The sequence below is a fragment of the Myotis daubentonii genome, chromosome 1 (genome assembly GCF_963259705.1).
Source record: "Myotis daubentonii chromosome 1, mMyoDau2.1, whole genome shotgun sequence".
In the NCBI taxonomy this organism is placed as follows: Eukaryota; Metazoa; Chordata; class Mammalia; order Chiroptera; family Vespertilionidae; genus Myotis; species Myotis daubentonii.
This window is the reverse complement of record NC_081840.1, coordinates 57318532-57340539: the sequence shown is the minus strand read 5'-3', so window position 1 is coordinate 57340539 and position 22008 is coordinate 57318532. Positions and strand designations below refer to the sequence as shown.

General features: G+C 45.1%; 1 protein-coding gene across 1 annotated transcript in view; it reads left to right on the top strand.

Annotated features, from left to right (window-relative positions):
• The first annotated feature begins 962 nt into the window (after positions 1 to 962).
• Positions 963 to 22008, top strand: part of TMOD2 (tropomodulin 2) — a 56686-nt gene continuing 35640 nt past the window's right edge. Inside the window, exons 1-3 of the mRNA XM_059701257.1 lie at positions 963 to 1095; positions 16123 to 16320; positions 17852 to 18008. Coding sequence (XP_059557240.1) covers positions 16195 to 16320; positions 17852 to 18008 — 283 coding nt within the window. The 5' untranslated portion in view covers positions 963 to 1095; positions 16123 to 16194. The remainder of the gene's footprint in view (positions 1096 to 16122; positions 16321 to 17851; positions 18009 to 22008) is intronic.

Below are 22008 nucleotides of genomic sequence, written 5' to 3'. Positions count from 1 at the left end.
ATTTCGGTATTTGTCCTATGTCACCGCACCCCACTTCCAAAGACAAGACAGTATTTTCTCTATCTTTGTAGCTCCCAAGAACCTGGCAGAGAGGACAGGCGGCTCCCGGCAGACCGGCGGTGCATGTTCAGGGATAAAGTGAACCAGCTAAACAGCTGACCATAAACCGGTTGGTTTTAACATTTATTTGCCCAGCCCAACACGGCCCAGTTATCTTTAGCTCAGCATTATATGTAAGGCTTTCTGGGTAAAAAGGTGTGCGGGGGGGGGGGGGGGGGGATCCCTGTAACTCCCAAGGAAGGAACCTTTATTGAGCATGTGCTAAGCGCCAGACACAGGCGCTTTCACTCAGGCACCTACTACGCGTTTGGTCCTCACAACTCATGCTTTAACCCTACTTTACAGGTAAGGATACTAAGGCTCTCAGAGCTAAGTTGTTCAGCCTCCCGTCTAATGAAGCCACAGCATGTGCGAGGCTCTCAGACACCCTCGCCCTCGCCCCCAAACTTCAGATCTGCTCGCTCACCTCCCCATCCCCAAGCATGTACCCCAGCTTCCCACGCCTGCGCCCCAGGCCCACGGAAAGCCAGTAAAACCTAGGGCAGGCCTGGTCTGTGTCTGAGCCTGGTCCGTATCTGAACTGGGTCTTGATAAGACCTGTGCGTAAAGATGCTCACTCACCCAACAGCTCCCCACAAACTTGAAGAGCCCTTGCCACCCTCCCTATCTGTAGCCCTGAGCTTCTCAAAGAGCCTGCACAGCTTTTTCCTAAGGCTGAGGCTATCCTCGCCTGCAGAGCGCTTATGGGATTCGGACGCAGAATCCGGGAAAAATCGCAGGGGAGGGAGGGAATGGAGAGCCCCGGGCGGCGGGGACCAGGCAGGGGGTCTCGCCTCCGCGCGGCCGCGGCCGCTGGAACTACGCTTCCCAGCCTGCTCCGCTGCTGCCGCGCGCCGGGCGCCGTGCCCGCCGGCCGGGAGCCGCCTGTTGATCGCGCGCCCGCCTGGCCACGGCGCGCCCTGCTAGTGGCCCCGCTATTTCGAGCTGACGGACTGACGGCTCGCACCGCCGGCTCCGGGATGGACGCACGAACGGGTGAGCGCGCAGGGGCTGGGTGGGGGCCAGCCGGGACCAGGCGCGGTGTGCAGCCCCGGTCCGTGGCGCGGGGATGGCCGCGCCCTCCTGCAGCTGGAGGATGCTCCGTGGCGTCGGCGCTCAGCCGACTGGCTGGGCGCGGAGAGCGGGGCCGCCTGGTGCCTCCCGGCCGCGCGGGCTGCGCGGGGCTACGCTGAGGAGAGCGCTGCACCGGGCGACGCGGGCGGGAGGCAGGGTCCCACGCCTTGCACTGCGGCTCCGCAGCCTCTGCAGCCGCCGCGCCGCTGCAGTGAGGGCGCGGTCTCCTGCCCTCCCCGGGCTGCGGTGCTGGGTTTTTCCACCCTGGGCTTTGTTTCCCACTTTCTCCTCTCCTGTGAACGTTTGACAAGCTCCTGGAGCCCGATTTACGCCTCTCCCTGCATCGCCTCTCACTGCACCGTTACCTTGGGCAACAGAGAAGGGTGGACCCCGGCTAGCGTCCTTTTCTAAGATCTCCGGAGCTGTCACCCACAGGCGTTTCAGCTTTCAGAGAGCGGCCTCATGTAGGTCCTCGGGACCCTTCTATTTTTCCTGGTTAAAGAAATGGTAGCATGTGCTCCCTTGAGTCTTCTTAAATTTCCCGTTGATGTGCAGAAATTCAGATTGATTTTTAAATGCCATAATAATAATAAAATATTAATAAAATTCTTCTAATGGGAATTGTTACTTAAAGTATCCAAAGGGGATGCAGGCCAAATGCAAATTAGCAATGAAATGGTACGGCTTCGTCCTGCCCTTCAAACATCTGAATCATGAGGCACTTGGAAAGGGGATGAAAAGAACATCGGAGCAGGTGCTTTTAAGATGGGTTCTTGTCCTGGCTCTAAGAAGCTGAGCGACTCTGGGCTAGTCCCTTCACCTCTCTGAGCCTCTTCCTCCATGTAAAATGGGACGTCTGGGTAAATGATTTCTAAACCTCTGTTCTCCCAGGACTCTCATATCAGGGAACTGAAGAGATGAGGATGCTCTGTTCAGCACCATCACGAAAGCCTGATTGTGACAGAACAAGTGGCTTTACCCTAGTGAGGAGCAAAGATTGTTAGGGCTTAGGCCATCTAATCTTTTTAAAAAGTGATTTCCTCTATCTGTTCTCTTTAACCCAATAAATATGTGTAACCATTTTTTTAATTTTTGTAGATGACTGTAAATTTTGTAGGCAACGTGTTATGTTCGTTTTTTATTTGCTGAAGGTGAGGTCAGGGTGAGGCAGCAGTGGTAGACGGGGTCAGTAAGGCTGTGGGGAGAAAGCCCAGCAGGAAGTAACCAGAGAGAGTATACACTGAGGAAACAGAGGACAGGTGTTGGTGGATTTATGAGAATAACAAATGCTACACAATAGAAGGCATGAGAGAGCCAGAAAAGCAGTGCAGTGCCAACACTGCCATAACTGATTCAGACAAGGACTCACCCATGGTACTAAACCTCTGAGCAAAAGGTTGTTGGAGAACAGGATTCTCACATTATTTCAAAGTATCTCACCAGAGGTCACCTAGGAAACCTGTGCCCTTCCAGGGGAGAGATGAGGAGGTTATCACTTTAACCTAATGGTCAGGCTTACCGGTACCTAGAATGGGTCTCCTGTCGGATGCAATAAGGCCATAACTTCACTATGGAGTGTTCTTGCCAGAAAGACTGGAGGACGGGAGTGTGGTAGATTAAAATACTCAAGTGTTGTGACAGCCTGTTCGGGTGTGTAAACTAGGGATCCTAGATCAGGGAAAAAATGGCTATAAAAGATGATTTGGCCCTAGTCGATTTGGCTCAGTGGATAGAGTGTCCTTCTGCAGACCGAAGGGTCCCAGGTTGGATTCCCGTCAAGGGCACATACCTCAATTGCAGGTTCCTCCCCGGCCCCGGCCCTGGTCAGGGCATGTGCAGGAGGCAACCAATCAATGTGTTTCTCTCACATTGATGTTTCTCTGTCTTTCCCTCTCTCTTCCACTCTCTCAAAAAAAATTAATTAATTAATTAATAAAAATAAAAGATTATTTGGTGCAATTGGGGAAAGTTGAATATTAGAAAATATTATGGAATTACTTTTAATTTCCTTAGGTGCAGTAGTGGTGCTGTGGTTTTGTAGGACACTGCTCTTATTCTTTTGAGATCTCAGTGGGTGTTAGAGGCAGTGTTATGACATCTGCAACTTTCAGCTGGTTCAGGAAAAAAAAAAAGGTCTAAGAGTGGGGGAGCAAGCTCAGAAATACAGCAAAGTGATGACATTTGGTGAGTCAAAGACAGTGGTATATAGGTACTTATCTTTTGCCTTTTGGTAGATTGAAACTCTTTAAATAAAATAATTGGGGGATATTAATAAAATAAATAAATAAGGAGAAAGCACTGTGGAGGGCTGTGGGGTTGGTGACAGACAGCTGCAGTGAAGCTGTGGGGAACTCATAGTAAATCTGTGGCTTCAGGTTCCCAACATTGAAATCCCATTGCAGGTATGAGTGGGGTCAGGGAAAGTTCCCTTTTTTGGTTTATTTTGGCTACTATCAATCATTGTCTTAGGACACCCCATCTCCTAACTCTAACCTCAAATATTAATAATTCCCAAACCTTAGAAATTCTAGCCCTACCCAAGAACCATCTTGAAATACTGTCCCTTTCCTCTCTATGTTCGAGATCTGTGTAAATGTAGAAGGACATCCCAGGTGGTGGCTCTTTTTATTTTGGGTTAGGGAAGTGTTGGGGGAAAGACATGCAGCTTTTTGATAGAACAGAAGTTGTAGGGTTTCCTTTCATTCCCTTTATTTGTAGATCACTTACAACCAAATGTTTCCTTATAGACTATGAGTGGTTCAAAAAGGTTCATAGAAGGCATGTGCAAAAGAGACTTTCTATTTCCAGACCAAGAAAACAGAAATAACTTTTGTTTGTTTGTTTGTTTATTTGTTAATCCTTACCCAGTGATATTTTTCCATTGATTTTTAGGGAGAGTGGAAGAGAGAGGGAAAGACAGAGAGAAACATTGATGTTAGAGAAATACATCGATTGATTACCTTCTTCATGTGCCTGAACAGAACCTTTTGTTACAAGGATATTTTTACTACCCCTGAAATATATATGTATTCCTGTTTTTAAGTTTTGCCCTCCTGTTTTGGCATCTCTTTCATGTGTTTTGCCAGTATCCTGGATTTCCCTAGTGACAGTTGAATAGAGTGGGAATGCGAAGATCACCTCTAGTACTGTGGATAACAGGAGTTCATGGAACAGGGCAAAAGGCTAGCCATGCCAAACCTGGACACAGAAGTAAGAAGCAAATCTGAGGCACCAGTCCTAAGAAAGAAACAGGAGGCCTCTCACCAGAGTGGTTGGAGGGGTCCAGTGTCTAGTGAGCAGGGCTGCTGTTCTGCCAGTATATGCAAGGAAGACCATCTCTCTTGCATATAGCTGACAACCATTCTGACTGGGCAGTACCCAGTCCATACCAGTTGCTAAGTATTTGGATCACTTGGTAAGCATTCGTGAGTCAAGGTCCACACAATACCCATAAGTCATAACAAAGCTTTGGTCAAAACCTGGGATACAGATGCCAGAGAAAGAGGCCAGATAGGTGGGTCAAAAACTACATAAGCAGGCAGAAGTGAGTCAAAAGACAAAAAGTAGGGAACCCATAGTGCCAGTCAGTCAGGAATTGAAAAGCTCATAACTTCCTGAAGGCAATAGGAGAAGACACGGCTAGCACCAATAGGCAGCTAAAAACTAAAATGACACAGATACCCAAGTGGAATGCAAGGAGGTAGAAACTGGGACTCCCCAGCAGACGGACAATAGGGCCAGACAAAGGGGAAAGGCAGCAGCAGGGAGTAGAACCTGACAAGAGAATTGGAAACCAGGTGGCAGTCTGGGCAGACAGCAAGACTTTCATGCTAAAGAGCTTCTGCTACAGCCAAGAAGTTTCTTGGCTACTTCCTTCCCAGGTGGAAACCTATCTCATATTTTCGAAAGCCTACACATGGTGGCTCGCTACACCTGGCAACACTGACTCAGAGCTCTTATAGGATGCTGCCTCTCTATATTCAACAGATCCTGACAAGGATAACAGAGGGAACAGATACCTCAAATAGAAGATTATGCCCAGACCAAGGACAAATGAGAAATGGTTTTGACTGAGGGTTTGCATGCTGTAGACTCTGAACCTAGTACACACAGGATCACATTCAGCATCATCTCCACCTTCTGAGCTAGTACTGGTTTTTGCTCGTTTTGTAGAGAAAGAAACAGAGGCTCAGATTTGTCACCCATTCATGGATCTATAACCATTAAACCCAGGGCAGGTTGACCCCAGGGCTCATGCTTTTAGTCTTCCATCTTCTGAACCTGGAGGGGGATGGTCACTGGAGGGCACATTGTTTTAAAAGGAGACTTTTAAAGCACAGTTTGAGCTATGCTAACTTTTGTGTTGTAAGATCAGAACAAATAGTCTCAGATACAAACTCTTGATCCCCCTTTCAGCTTGTTCCCTCCAATTGCCTTGTCACATTTTTGGCCTGAAATTCCTCCTTATTCCAACCTATTCTCTGTCCTTTATCTCCTGCAAGAATATTCTAGAATATGGCAGAGGCCATTTGGTTGTTTTAAAAAAAGAAATAAAAATTGGGGGATATTAATAACATAATAAATAGGTAAATAAAGAGATGACTATGCCATCTTAAAATAGCTGGATTCCAAAGCACAGGCTATGTGTTTTGTACACATCTTTGTATTTACCCACAGCTAGAAAGGAATTAAATATGTAAGATCAGTTCAAGTTTTATTAGAGGATATGTAGGTGTGCTGATTTTATTCTAATTTATTTGTTTTAGGAAATGTAGATTTGGCTCTTGTACAGATTGGCTCTTATAAAAATTATTATGAAGTATTGAAGATGTGTGATAAAGAATAACAACTTTTCCCGTACCGACTACCCCCACTTGGGATTAAATCATTGCCAATACAGTTGAAGCCCTAGTCCCCCTTCTCCAATCAAATCCCCCCCACTCCCCGCCCAGTGTGGTCTGTCCTTTTCATGAGCAGTCTTTTGTGTCTTTCCTAGGTAGGTATGTACTCCGAAGCAACTTCTGGCACCGTTTTCCCCATTTAAAAAACTTTTCACTAGGTTTTTATGAGTAGTTTTTGTTTGTTCTTTTGTAAAAATTACTCTCTGGTTTGGATTGATTTTAATAAATAGGGCTGCTTGTTTTGGCTTTGGTTATACGCCTTTGCCTATAGGCAGGGCCAAAGGCTGGACACTTCGTGTTGTATCTGATTTTCCTTTTCCATACCACAGTTACACAAAGAAGGTAGGGGAAAGAAAAGCAAAGAAAGCCACCCTCCTTGACTTCCTTCTCAGGGCTTGTACCTTTAGGTGATAGTAAGAGTTACCTGAGCGCCCAAGGCATTCTTTCTCCTGTTTTCCGTTTTCCTGACTTGGCGCAGTGTGTGTGCCCACCTGGACTCCTGAAGCTGTATTTGGCCTTGCTTCATTCCAGGGTGCACACTAGTATCTTGTTGCATGCTGAGCGCTTGCCATGGGACAGACACTCTTCCGGAGGTGAGGCCGTGGCAGTGCTTTGCAAACTTTCCACTGTGGCATCACTAACAGGAGGAGAGGATAAATATGAACCCTTCTGGGCCTGGGTGGGGCTAAAGCAGGTCAGCCATGAGCCAGAAATCTTCGACTTGATTTTAAAGGCTATGTGAATGTTGTGTTCTTTTCCATAGTATATCTGTATTTGTTACTAAAAAATAATAACTAGCTTTCCCCCAAATCTTCAACTCAAAGTTGTACTCCAAGAGGATACACCTTTTATTTTTTTCTCCTCTGGCTTTGCGATCCCTTAGTACATTGACACAACAAATGCACTTTTACCAGGGACTGTTGCATAGTGTTAACATATGATTGTAGCCCTGGCTGGTGTGGTTCAGTTGGTTGGGTGTCATCCCATGCACCAAAAGGTTGGTGGTTTGATTCCCAGTCAGGGCACATGCCTGGTTGTGGGCTTGATCCATGTTGTGCTCTCACATTGTGCTCTCACATTGATGTTTCTCTCTCCCTCTCTCTCTCTCCCTCTCTCCCTCTCTCTCTCTCTCCCCCCTCTTCTCCCTCTCTCCCTCTCTCCTTCGCTCCTTCTCGCCCTCTCTCCTTCTCACTCTCCCTTCTTCTTTCTCTAAAAATCAATAAAAATATTTTTTAAAAACATATTATTGTAACTACTTAATTAATTGTCTCTCTCACTGCTAAACCATAAGCTCATTTGGGGCATAGGCTATCATCTGTTTTATTTGCTCCTGTTGTCCCAGCAGCGTCTGGCAAACACGGGCTTTCAATAGATATTTGTTGAATGAATATGCAAACCTGAGCTGGAGAAAGAATATAAAGAATTTTGATGTTGTCCCTGTCATCTTAGAGTTTGTGGTGTATTCGGAGAGAGAACCATAGATGTAACCTACATGAAAAGATAATGGGAGAGCAAGGAATGAACAGCAAATTGTTAACATAGGCAATTCGAGTTGAGGAAGCAGTGGGCTTATGTGGTCTCAGAAAATTCCATGACAGGGGGTGGAAGCAGTGGATATAGGAATGAGCTCTGGACCAGTGGGTCACTTCACCTCTCTCAGCTCATTTCCTTCATCAGACATTTGTTGCACAATATTTGTTGGATGCCTACTCTGGTTCAAGACCTGTGCTGAGAGCCAGGATTACAACAGTGACTGAAGTCCCCACCCTCACAAAGATAAGCAAGGAAGACAAAGATAAGATAAGCAATTTCAATAAAGTCAAGGAAAGCTCTGACTGAGGGCTATGCCACCAGGATGGAGAGTAACTCAGACCTTGCCTGGGGGTCCAAACAAGGCCTCTCTGAGGAGTTGAAGCTTGCATTGAGACTCGAAGATGAGTAAGACAGCAGTGAGCGGCGGAGGAGGGGATAGGAGTGCTCTGAGCAAACAACATAAGGCATGATCCAGGAACTGGAAGTGGTCCAGGAGGCTGGAGCCAGGAGGAGATGGAGGAGTTGGGGGGAGCGGGGCGGGGGGGAGTGAGGATGACAGAGGCCAGACTGTGAATCTGAACTGTATCCTCTAGGCAACAGGAAGCCTCTGGAGTATTTTATTTTATTTTTTTTTTTAATTAAATCTTTATTGTTCAGATTATTACATTTGTTCCTCTTTTTTTTTTCCCCCCATAACTCCCCTCCTCCCAGTTCCCGCCCCACCCTCCGCCCTCACTCCCCACCCACTGTTCTCATCCATAGGTGCACGATTTTTGTCCAGTCTCTTCCCACATCTCCCACACCCCTTTTCCCCCCCAAGAATAGTCAGTCCATTCCCTTTCTATGTCCCTGATTCTATTATAATCAACAGTTCATTCTGTTCATCAGATTATTAATTCACTTGATTCTTAGATTCACTTGTTGATAGATGCATATTTGTTGTTCATAATGTGTATCTTTACCTTTTTCTTCCTCTTCCTCTTCTTAAAGGATACCTTTCAGCATTGCATATAATCCTGGTTTGGTGGTGATGAACTCCTTTAGCTTTTCCTTATCTGTGAAGCTCTTTATCTGACCTTCAATTCTGAATGATAGCTTTGCTGGATAAAGTAATCTTGGTTGTAGGTTCTTGGTATTCATCACTTTGAATATTTCTTGCCACTCCCTTCTGGCCTGCAAAGTTTCTGTTGAGAAATCAGCTGACAGTCGTATGGGTATTCCCTTGTAGGTAACTGAGTTTCTTTCTCTTGCTGTTTTTAAGATTCTCTCTTTATCTTTTGCTCTTGGCATTTTAATTATGATGTGTCTTGGTGTGGTCCTCTTTGGATTCCTTTTGTTTGGGGTTCTCCGTGCTTCTTGGACCTGTAAGTCCATTTCTTTCACCAGGTGGGGGAAGTTTTCTGTCATTATTTCTTCAAATAGGTTTTCAATATCTTGCTCTCTCTCATCTTCTGGCACCCCTATAATTCTGATGTTGGTACGCTTGAAGCTGTCCCAGAGGCTCCTTACACTATCCTCGCATTTTTGGATTCTTTTTTCATTTTGCTTTTCCGGTTGGATGTTTTTTGCTTCCTCGCATTTCAAATCATTGACTTGATTCTTGCGCTCCTCTGGTCTGCTGTCGGGCGTCTGTATAATATTCGTTATTTCAGTCCGTGTATGCTTAATTTCTTGTTGGTTCCCCAATATAAGATCGAGGGTCTTATTAGTTTTCGTGTAGATCTCATTAAGTTTATCGACAGCTTCTAAACAGTTCTTGAGAGACCTTAAAAGTGTGGTTCTGAACTCTATTTCTTCCATTGACAATTTTGTCCTGTTTCTTTGTCTCCGCATTTTGTTATGCTTCCTTGGTGTACCCCCTAGTGGTCTTTGTTCGAAGTCTTATAGTTAAATCTTGATTGTTGTAGCTAATTCCAGGGAGGGTTTGACCTCCAGGCCAAGTGGCTATGAGAATCAGCTGTGTCAGCAGTGAGAGAACTTCTGTCCTCTAGGGAGGTGCTAATCTAGCCTTTGCCTGAGGCTATCGGGCAAATGGTTCTGTGCTGGGCTTGGGCGGGGCGGGTCGCACAGGATCAACAGGGTGGGCCAGAGAGAGCAGTTATGGCGGCTCTCAGTCCTGTCCCCAGGGGCTCTGCCTCTCTGAGTCCCAGCACCCGCTGCAAAGCTCGGAGAGAAAGCTGCACTCGTCGCTCTGACCGAAGCCAGACAGTCCCGCTTCTCCCGTTTGAGTCTGGGTCCCTAAAGACTCGCCCGGATCTGGTGCTCAGAGTCTGCGACTCCCTCCCGATTGAAAACAACAACCGCGCCCTCCGCCGCCAGCCCGCTCCGCGCACTCCGCACCTCAGAATTTGACTTCAGCACTGCGCCTCCTCTGAGTGTCCCTGTGCGTTTCTCTTTCCTCCTAGTTGTAGGACTTCCACTCAGCCAGCGTTCCTGTGGTTCTGGGTGATGTCCGTTCCGTGTTTTAGTTTCACTTTTGAAGTAGTTGTTCAAAGCAGCAAACTCCGGCGTTAACCTATGCCGCCATCTTGGTTCTCCTCCTCTGGAGTATTTTAATAACAAGAGCAGAGATGTTTAAAAAGATCACTTTGGTTATTTGTATGTCGAATAGGTCAAGGGGGTAAGAGGGATGATCCGGTCAGTGAGGTAGAGTGAAGTAGGTGGGTTCTTAACAGATTTAGGTGAAGAAAGGATTTGGTGATTGATGGGTGGAGAGGAGACAAGGAAGACAAGGTATCAAGGATGGCTCCCTGGTTTCGGGGCCAACCTCCTGAAGTTAAACATTCTAGAGGAGGAGAAGCTGTTTGGAAGGAAAGATGATGAGAGTACTTCTGACATCTGAGAACCTGAGGCAGCCAAGTAGAGATGTCAGTTCAACAGTTGGAAATATAAAAGTCTCGCCCAGCTGGTGTGGTTCAGTGGTTGAGCATCGACCCATGAACCAGGAGGTCACATTTCTATTCCCAGCCAGGGCACATGCCCAGGTTGCAGACTTGATCCGATCTGCAGTAGGGGGCTTGCAAGAGGCAGTCAATCAATGATTCTCTCTTATCACTAATGTTTCTATCTCTCTCCCTCTCCCTTCCTCTCTCTGAAATCAATAAAAACATTTTTTTAAAGAAAAATGAATATATAAATCTAGTCTTCAGGATCAAAGTCTAAAACAAAGATACAGATTTGGGGATCTTCGGGGTATGGGTAATAATTAAAACTTTGGAGGAGATGAGTTCCCCCAGGGAAAATGTGTAGTGTGAGAAAACAAGTTCTAAGACAGGACCTTGCAGCCTGCCAGTATTTAAGGTGGAGGAAGAAGAATTGTCAAAAGAGACTGAATAGCCCGGCCAGTGTTACTCAGTGGTTGAGCGTCAACCTAGGAACCAAGAGATCACTGGTTCAATTCCCAGTCAGGGCACATGCCCAGGTTGCAGGAGGCAGCCAATCAATGATTCCCTCTCATCATTGATGTTTCTATCTCCCCCTCCCTTCCTCTCTGAAATCAATAAAAATATATATATTAAAAAAGAGACTGAGATGGAGTGATCAGAGAAGTAGGAGGAAAACCATCTATGCTGCTGGACGGGGTGATCGTTAAGGCCTCAGTCAGCTCTGACAGTCTGTGGTCCCAGAGCTGGAATCTAAGCCAGAGCACATGGATAAGCCATGAGGACAAAGGAGGACATTCCAAGTAATATTACTATATCAGCCAAGATCCCAATAAAAAACAGAGGACACACTCAAACTGAATAATTAGAAGGAATTTTAATAAAGGGGCTATTTACAAAGATGTAGGGAGGGTTTAAGGAGTCTGATGAGGCAGAAATCTGGCCCTAGCCACAGAGAGATCCTTCACCACCCCAAGGACTACAAAGGAGGCTGCCTGATAGGAGATGTGGCCTCCGGGCCCACCTCCCTCCCCTCGTTCCTGCTGCTTGCCTCCTATTGGCCAAGCAAAAGTCAGAGCGCAAGGAAGCCACCGAGGCTGTGTAAATACATCATCTTCCTGGGGCACAGAGCAGGGTGGGGAGCGGATGTGGAGGGGCAAACAAGATATCCAGAACAAGTATGTGGGAAAATGGAAGTGAATGGATAAGAGCATGCATGAGTTTCTTATTGCTGCTGTCACAAATTTGGTGGCTTAAAACAACACAAATTTATTATCTTACAGTTTGGGGAGCTAGAAGTCCAAAGCAGGTTTCATTAGGCTAAAATCAATGCGTTCCTTTCTGAAGGCTCTGAGGGAGACTCCACTTCCTTGTCTTTTCCAGTTTCTCTAGAGCCCCCCTCTCTGCCCCTTCCTCCACCTTCAAAACAATTGCATCTGCTTCTGTGGTCACATCTTGTTCTCTGACTCCTGCTTTCTGCTTTCTTCTTTTAAGAGCCCTTGTGATTAGTGGAACCCACCCAGATAACCCAGGATAACCGCCCCAGTTAAAAAATTTGTATTTAATCACACTGGTCTCTTTGCCATGTAAGTAACATTCCCAGGTTCTGGGGGATTAGCATGGGGCATCTTTAGGGGGCCATTATTCTGCCTACAACTTAGAGTGAATAAACAAACCATTTTGACTGGATTGGAGGGCTCCCTAGGAAAGTAATGAAAACAGGAAGCGCAGATCAAAGCCGAGTTATGGAAGCTTTAAATGCTAAACTGTCTGAATGTTTTTCTGTAGAGAAGAAGGAGCCACTGTAAGTCCTCCACCAGGGTAGTGGCTTGTTAGCAGTGTTAAGAAAGATGATCTGACCGTGGTGCTCTGGGTGGCTTAGAGGGAAGAACAGAAACCTTTCAAGATGCAATTAGAGTAGTCCAGGCCCAGTGGAACAAAAGTCTGAAACGAGAATGACAGGAAGGGATGGTGTGAAAAGTACAGTGCAGTAAGATTCTACAAGAGGGCTAGCCAACTGGATATGGAAGGAAGGGGAGGAATCTGAGCTTTGGAAGTGTCTCACTGGTAGATTAATGGTACGATCTAGAAAATCAGGAGAGCAAATCTGTTTCCGGGGAAGATGAGTTGGGGTATAGTCGTAGAGTCCTGGAATAGCAATACAAATAGAATCTTATCCATGTTAAGATGCTGCCTATTGTAAACACATGAATATTTTATGTGCCACTAAGGAAAGATTAAAATATGGTACATGCCTTCTTAAATATACAATTTTTACTTTATTGAAAGAGCTATCTTAGCCTTACACCCAGGTTTTTGAAGTCTTTTAATTGACATACAATAAATTGCACATATTTAAAGTGTATACAGTTTGATATGTTTTGACATACGCATGCATCTGTGACACTGTCAGCACAATCAAGGTAGTTCATAACCCCAAATTGCCTCTTTTTTTATAATATATTTTTATTTTTTAATTAGAGTTGAGGTACAGTATAGTTTCAGGTGCACCACCCAGTGATTGGACATTTATATAACTTACAAAGTGATCATCCTGATAAATCTAGTACCATCTAACACCATACATAGTCATTACGATTTGCTGGCTATATTTCCTATGCTGTACTTTATATCCCCATGACTATTCTGTACCTACTAATTTGTACTTCTTTTTTTTTTAATTCTTGTTGTTGAAAGTATTACATATATTCCCTTTATTCCCGCTAGCCCACCCCTCCTTCCAGTTCAGGCCTTCACCCCCCTATTGTCTTTGTCCTTTGGTTATGCTTATATGCATGCAAGTTCTTTGGTTTATCTCTTAACCCACTCCCCCCCCACCCCCTCCCTCACCCATCCTCCCCTGCCTTCCCTCTGAGGTTTGACGGTCTGTTCGATGTTTCTGTGTCTCTGGATTTATTTTTGTTCATCAGATTATGTTATATTCCACAAATGAGTGAGATCATGTGATACTTGCCCCTTTGTAATTCCTCCCCCTGTCTTTCCCTACCTCCCTTCAATCTGTAAGCAACTACTGATTTGCTTTCTGTCATATAGATCAGTCTACATATTCTAGAATTTTAGGTAAATGTAATTATACCATATACATTCCTTTGGGTCTGGCTTCTTTCATTCAGTATAATTATTTTGAGGTTCATCCATATCATCATGTGTATCAATCGCTCATTTGTTTTTATTTCTGAGTAGATTCCATTATGTGGACATACCACACTTTGTTAATCCATCCACCTACTAATGACCATTCAGGTTGTTTGCAGTTTTTGTCTGTTACAAATAAAGCTATTCTGAACATACACAGATTTTTAAAATAGCATACCATCCCTGTGCAACATAAAAAGGGAAAACGCAAGTGAAATGAATTGGCTGATATTCTTAAAACTTCTTCATGTTCAGATCCCAACTTTCTGAATCATTTTTGACTCATAGTCATCAATGTCTGTTTTGTTTCCACCCAGTACCTCCTCTTTGCCATCAAAAATGGTAATTTTATAAAAGTCATTGATGTTGGGTCTTAAACCATTCTGTAATTATACGGAACTGGCCTAATCTGGACCTTCCTTTGGGAGTGTTGCTAAATACGCTTGAGTCGCCACTTCTCCCACTTCCTCCCCACTAGGTTTTAAAGAGTCCCTGGAATTGTTTTCCAATTCCCTGACACCTATTCTGCTAGTTTTGAAGCTGGTGCTTTTGATATTTATGCATATGTAGACTGTGACAAGTCTTTCTTGACTGCTGCTGTGTCAGTAGTTGAGAGCCATCAATTGTAAGATAAATGTCAATTTCAGAATGTTATATTGTCGGAAACTGTTCATCTTAGAATCCATAGGTTAGGTAGTTTAACCAGTTTGTTTGATGGCTAAGAGCCTGGCTGATTGAGATCCTTGTCCACAGTCACACAGTAAATTGATGGTAGCTGGGACCAGAACAAAGTATATATGGTGTAGTTGGTTTCTCTGACTTCAGTGGGATGAATTTTGTTTTGTTTTTACTGGAATATAGCCATTGAAACTAAAAGAAGGTGGGCTTATGAAAGGGAAAGAGAGTTATATTATATATGGAAATGACACAAATAGAAAACCACAAACTTGAATATGGTGAATAGTTGAATTAATAAGGAGAGGGAAACAACATTCTTTCCATGACAAACCATTTTTCATTCTTACTGTTTCAAGTATCTTATTAAAAACAGGGCTTCTCAGATCATTCCTCTACTTTAAAAATTTGGAGTGGCTCCTTATCTCCCAACAGAATAAAGCCCGGGTTCCTAGGCAAGGCATATAGGGAAGGCCCTTCACAGATGTCTTCCTTGTCTTTCCTCTTCCCTTCCGGCAACTCTCCCCTCTAGACACACAAGCATTCCCCAACTTACCATGTACTTTCTTACCTTTGTGCCTTTGTTTACACTGTTCCTTTTTCCTAAGAATGACCCTTCCCCATTCATTTCCACCCTATGACCTCTATGATCTCTTCCTTAAAGTTTCAAACTCAACCTCTTTTTCCCAGTGTCCCCTCAAACCCTAGATCCTTTTATCCAATAATTATCTCCTTATATGTTTAAACTTACTTTATACATTAGTTTTGTTATAACACTTATCCTATTTGTGTGTCTCACTGAGCTGTGATCTCCTTGGGGAAGGGTCATACCTTGTTTGCCTTTGTGTTCCTGTTTTCTAGAACGCTGCCTGGTAATTAGTGGGCATACAGCAAATATTAATTGCCTTGAAAGATCTGACAGATAGTAATACTTCCTAAGGAGAAACACAATCAATTGAGTACATTGTTATTTCCTAAATGTGGTATTATCTTTCAAGGGAATACCTGTAAAATCCTCTGCGAAGAAGAAGGGATGAGTAAAAATTTCACTGTGAGTGGAAGTTTAGGGGTGAGGTGGTATAAAAAGCGGGGATTGAAAGGGGAATGGACTAGGAATGTAAAGAATTGAGCAGGATGGCCCAGGAAACAAAAAGGAAATAGGACTAAAAGAGAATGGGAAAGGAGGAAAGAAGAACAGAAAGGAGAACAGTGGAGAGGGTGAGCATGCAGCCAGGATTTTAGAATCTCCTTAGTCTAATGGCAGGGGAGCTGCTGGACAATGCTTTCTCACATGGATGTTCCAAACTCTCTTTCTGAATGAACCCCATTTTGTATTCTTCACATTACTCTTTCTCTGAAAAGACACAAGTGTGCTGCTCACAACTGCCGTACAATTGGTGCATTGTTCTTCACTGTGTTCTGTGGAAAGCTGGAGGAGGCAGAGTAGTATAGTGGGAAGGCACTCACGACCCTGGGAATCAGAAGGCCAGGCACATCCCAGTTCTGGAGCCTCAAGCAAAGCACTTGGCCACTCTTCACCTCAGACTCTTTATCTGTAAAATAGGTTATTAATACCTGTCCAGGCTTTTTTTCCAGGTTGTTGTAAAGATCTAAGTAAGTAAAATAATATACATGAAAATACTTTGTAAGTGGTCAGATTGCTCTACAAATGAAGATAATATCACCTATTTTGTTGAATTATTTGTCCAATAGAGAGACTCCTCTGGCAGATAGCATAGCCCTGTCTCCTGTTAATAAAGCCTGTTTGCAGAAAGGAGATAACAGTGTTTCTTTCTCATTAGTGGCATTCTGAGGTCTCAGGACGCTGGCCCATTTAAACGTTCACGGCCCATGAGAAGGGCATCTGAGAAACCATGGCGCTACCTTTTCAAAAAGAGTTGGAGAAATATAAGAACATTGATGAAGATGAGCTTCTTGGAAAACTCTCAGAAGAGGAATTGAAACACTTGGAAAATGTTCTTGATGACCTAGATCCCGAGGTTAGTGACCTGGAACTGAAGCAGCGTGGTTAATGATAGTCCCGGATAAATGGCGTGGCATGTCCTTAATTAATGGTGTAGAAATCCCTTAGCTCCAAATGCGAATTCTGTGTTCTTCCCTGATTGGTCCTGAGTCACTTACTCTTCGAAATTTATGGAAAATCTCAGTAACCGCAATCTGTAATATGATTTCTCAAAAACAAGTTTAATGTAAATGGGGAAAAGTAGTTTCCATTGATTGATGAAAGACTAGTCTGACTTGGGTGAAAAGAAGGGAAAGAGAGAAAAGGAACAAATCTTACTGAGTTTCTTCTGTGAATCACACATTCTGCTGGACATAAAAGCCCCTTAGGTAAAGTGTATTATCCCCATTTCATAAATGAGGGGATAAACTAGGAGAAGTAATTTACCTAAGATCCCATACTAGTAAATGTCAGAGATGATATTTAAACCAGGTCTTTAACCCCAAAGGCAGATCTTTTCTGTATCTAGTTTATTTAAAATGTATAGCCCTGGCCGGTGTGGCTCAGTTGGTTGGGCATCATCCTGTACACCGAAAGGCTGCCAGTTTGATTCCCAGTCAGGGCACATGCCCAGGTTGCAGGCTCAGTCCCCGGTAGGGGGTGTGCAGGAGGCAGTCAATTGAGGTTTCACTCTCACATTGCTGTTTCTCTCTCTCTCCCTCTCCTTTTCTCTCTCTCTAAAAAAAATCAATTAAAAAATCTTTTTTTAAAAAAATGTATGAATAACTTGAAATCCTTGGTGATCCTACAACAATAGGTAGATTAGAATAACTGACCATAATATCAAATACACTTACGTGGAGCAATGCTCTTGATATTATCAAGTACATTAATATGTTTATGGGCTCTTGAAAAGCTAAGTAACTTGTTGTAGTGTTTCCTTCAGACCTGCTGGTATTAGCTTAAACTTAGAATCAGTGGCATCCAAAATAATGGTTTCACTATAAATAAAAATGTCACTAAAAATTATTTGTATGATAATCTGATGTGGCAGGTACTTTGGATACTGTATTTACTTTTAAAAATATAAGTATTCTGCTTGTATTGTTTAAACTTAAGGAAGGAATCTCTAAGCTTAATCAAGCAGGTACCATAATGTTCGCTTACCTGCTTGGCCGGTTCCCCAGGAGAAGGGTTGGAAATAAGAGAGAATAGCCATATTGGCTCCTTTGTAGAATCTCCATATGACTGCCTGGGAGCACCTTGGGTGCAGATGTGGCCAAACCTAAGTGGGATCTATGAGGCTGCGGAGGGAGGCTGGCCTTGTGCTGTCACGTTCTAGAAGGCAGCTGCAGAAGTCCCAGAAGCTGCTCCAGCCACGTGTGTGTGCTGCCTGCCTTCGGGAGCCCTCTTCTCCTCAGCGCAGGATATTAGAGCAGGTAGGGCCTCAGATGCCAAAGAACCCCACCCTTAGCTCACACCTCCCCCATGTACAGCAGAGGAGGGAGGGTCACAGGGTATCAGTTGGGCAGGCACCTTCCTTCCTGCTCACACCTCTGTCTTACCAGAGTGCCCTGCTACCAGCTGGATTCCGACAGAAAGACCAGACACAGAAAGCAGCCACCGGCCCCTTTGACCGCGAGCACCTCCTCATGTACCTGGAGAAGGAGGCTTTGGAACAGAAAGACAGGGAAGACGTTGTGCCTTTCACTGGAGAAAAGAAAGGTAAGGGCCGCAGGTGGCGCCTCTTGGGACAAAGGTGCTCCTAGTGTATGTCCTGGAAGGTCAAGCCAGGCAACTGACCTGGGAATGGGAAATAAGCCCATCACTGAATTCAGTGGTTAAAAGAATCATGGCTGATGGATACAGGTCAGTGTAGACATTTGTCCAGACCCATAGAATGTATACCCCCAAGAGTGAGCTCTAATGTAAACTCTAAGCTTTGGGTGATATCAGTGTAGGCTCATTGGCTGTAACAGATGCACGACTCTGCTGTGGGATATCAATAGAGGGGGAGATTGGCAGTGTGGGGCTAAGGGGTATATGGGAACTCTCAGTGCTTTCCTCTGTGAACCTAAAAACTGCTCCCCAAAATAAAGTTTATTAACTAAGTAAAAAAAAAGCATGAAGGTTAATTAAATGACTACTTTGAGTGTGGTGGTACTCAAATTAGTTCTGTAAAAAAAAGAATTCTTGCCGAAACCGGTTTGGCTCAGTGGATAGAGTGTCGGCCTGCGGACTGAAGGGTCCCGGGTTCAATTCCGGTCAAGGGCATGTACCTTGGTTGCGGGCATATCCCCAGTGGGAGATGTGCAAGAGGCAGCTGATGGATGTTTCTCTCTCATTGATGTTTCTAACTCTCTATCTCTCTCCCTTCCTCTCTGTAAAAAATCAATAAAATATATTTTAAAAAAAAAAGAATTCTTAACTCCCAAAGAAAGTTTTAGGAGTAGGAAGTAGAGTTGTGCCTAAGAGAAGGTCCCATAAGCATGAATGCTCTCAGGCCAGGGCCTTCCCCGCTGCAGAAGTCTACTCCATGTCTAGGCATTGGCTATGTTCCTAGATGTTACCTTAAGGGGTAGTGCAGTAAATCATTCATTCAGCATTGACCTCCTCTGTGCAGAGCCGAGTGTCAGGTGCTGGAGTCACAGTGAGTAAGATCCTGCCCTGCCCTCAAGGAGCTTGTGGTCTGTGAGAGAAACACTATGATAGACCTGGGAAGGCTGTGAGATAGGCACGACAGACTCAAGACAGGAAAACCTTCCTCCTTCGCTCTCAATCCTGAGCCCCTTTGGAGGAAAAAGTGGATATCACTCGCCTGTCCAGGTTCTTCAGCTACAGACGGCAACTTGGGCCCATGGGTACTAATAAAATCATTGATAATCTCATGGCGACCACAGTCTAAAATATATATGTATTTTTAATTGATTTTTAGAAAGAGAGGGAGAAAGAAAAACATCTCAAACATCAATCAGCTGCCTCCTGCACAGCCCCCACCAGGGATCGAGCCCATAACCCCAGCATGTGCCCTAATTGGGAATCGACCCAGCAATCCTTCAGTGCACAGGACAGTGCCCAGCCAACTGAGCCACACCAGCCAGGGCTACCACAGTCTTTTAAAAACACAAATCAGATCATGCTGCTTCCCTGCTTAAAACCCCAAATCCTTACTGTGCTTCTCATAGTCCCGGGAGAGTTCTCCCGGCCCACCTCTCTGACAGCCTTCCCTCGCTAAGCCTCAGCCCCAATATCTTCATTCAGTTCCCGAACCTGCTGAGTTTTTTTCCCATCTCAGGGTCTTCTTGTGGACTCTTCCCTCTGACCCACATCCCCATATTTTGCTTTCTAAGCCTCAGCTTAAATGCCCAGGCCTCCAGCTTTCCCTCTGTCTAGAATAGCCCCTTTCTTTCTGCCCTGACACTCATTTGTTATGTTCACAGCCCCGTGACAGTGTTTATCCTTTGTTTATTTGTTTTTGGTTTTGCTTGTTTTCCACATTAGATTGAGATCTCCATGGTGGGGTTGTGTCTCTCTTGCATCCTGGCACAGAAGCTGACACGGGAGGCACTCGATAAATATGGACTCGAATGAACGCCATTTCTGAGCTTCTGTGGGGGTGGGAACGCAGCTCCCCTGCTGGCATGAGTCACAGCAGTGCTGCCTCCGCTTATACTGCGCCCCAGCCCTCCTCTGAACCAGGCATGTTTGACGGGTCACGCACCGTGGATGGTGTTATTTTATTAAGAAAGTAAAGGTGAACAGTGACAAATAACCAAGGATTACCGTAGAAATATAAACTCTTTCTAGGGCAACATAGTTGCTATTGAACTAATTTAATTTTGAAATAAAAAGTAAATTATTTAATGTCAAATTTTCAATAAAATTCCTGTTAACATCCAGTATTAGGGTAGTGACTGAATAACAAGAGGAAAACTGTTGTGTTCTGTTCTCAGAGTAGAGGTTTGAGGAGGAGCTGTGGTAAATTCCCCTCTCAATCCAGATCAACTTACAGATGGTTCACGGGGGAGCTAGGGGTGCAGGAGCGTCTGAGTTATAAATGGGGATACGAGAGGGGAATACAGCTGCACAGGTAGCTTAGGAGAAGATTGAGAAGCAACACAGTTGAGCGAAAAAAAACGAGTTTTCCACAAAGAGCAGAGGGATGAAGGTGAGGTGGGGGAGTCTACAGGGCCCCGGGAAGGACCAGTGGGTGCTCTGGAAGCCGTGGGGGGCTATAGTGAGGGCTCAGGAGAGGGGAGGCACACCTCAGTTCTGAAGGTCGTGTGCCTGAGCTACATTTAATTCTCTAGTGTAGTTTTTTTCACTGAGAACTTACTTGGTCGTTCTCAAGGAATGGCTGTGCGGCAGCAGTTGTTCTGAATGCCGATAGCTGTGGGCCACCTGTGCAACTAGTGTGGGGAGGAACCCTGAACGGTACCAGGATTACTCAGAAATCCGATTTTGACTTTGGACCCGAGATCATCCAAGCCAGAAAGACAGTGCTTCAGGCTGCAGATACTATGAAAATTAAGTCAGGAATAGCCCCAGTGTCTGAGATGCTACTGACTGGTTGATTTTCCCGCCCCGCCTCTCTTCTGGCCATTCTCCTGTTTTGTTTCCCTGTGTGCTTTCTTCCCTTCTTGGAAATATGGCAGCTTATATAGTGGTCAAAGATAGAGACCTGTGGCCAGGATACCTTGGCCTGACCACAAGGAGCGGGCCCTCTTTGGCGTGCCCAGGGGTCAGCTGCTGGCCCCTGTTTCCTTGTCCAACCATTTGAGGATCTGGTGAACCGCCGGGAAGTGTAAAGCCCCTGTAACCAGGGACGCCTCCTGGAGCGTTTTCATGAGGGAGACATACTGACTTTGGGTTTCCCCTTGCCTTTCCCATGGGAGTAGGGAAGGCCAGACTAGCCAAGGAGACCTAGAAGGAACTTGGGTCCTAATTGGCTGAAGCTGAAGCCAGCTGTCTGTTCTACCCCAGGGGATAAAGAGGAGAAGGAATGGAGGGGTGAGTCTTTAGGGAACTCTAAAGATCACCATGGAGGAGACCAATTTCAGAGATCATGCCAAGAAGTAAAAGCAGCTCCAAAAAAGAGAGAAACCAAGAGTCAAAGCAGGAGGAATTGGGAAGAGTATGAGTAGGTCTGGGGCATCGCTCTGGTGGCCCCAGTGTGTCTTGACCCCACCTTTGTAAGCCCATGTGGGATGTGGGTGTGTGGCCTGGCTGTATTCACATCCTCCCGGCCGTGTGATTATTAGTCCAGAGGTTTGGGCAGCGCGGGGGTGGGTTGGGGTGTGGCAGATATTGGCATATTCAGAAGTGAGTAGGGGCAAAATGAATGTAATTCGATTGAACAGGGTAAGGTGGGAGATGGTGGCAGAGAATGTGCACGTGGAAGCACAGAGAGCCCTACTGCCCAGACCCCCACGTCTCTGAGTACGTCACCCCTGCTTATTTTCTTTTAAATCAGGCTGACTTTGGTATGCTGTAGAGAGGTGGCTGCGTCCCAGGTCACTACCTAGTCACGTGATCCTAGATAGAACATCCTACTGGTCTACCATCTCAGTTGGTGAGAGGAAAACTCTGGATGATCACATTTGTCCCTTAGGAATCCCAGGGCCATTTGGATGAATCTGGTCGGAATATTTGCAGGGTCCAAGACAAGAACACAAACAGAAGTCCAAGTGCCTTTTTAAAAAAAAAAAAAATTTAAGTTAACAAA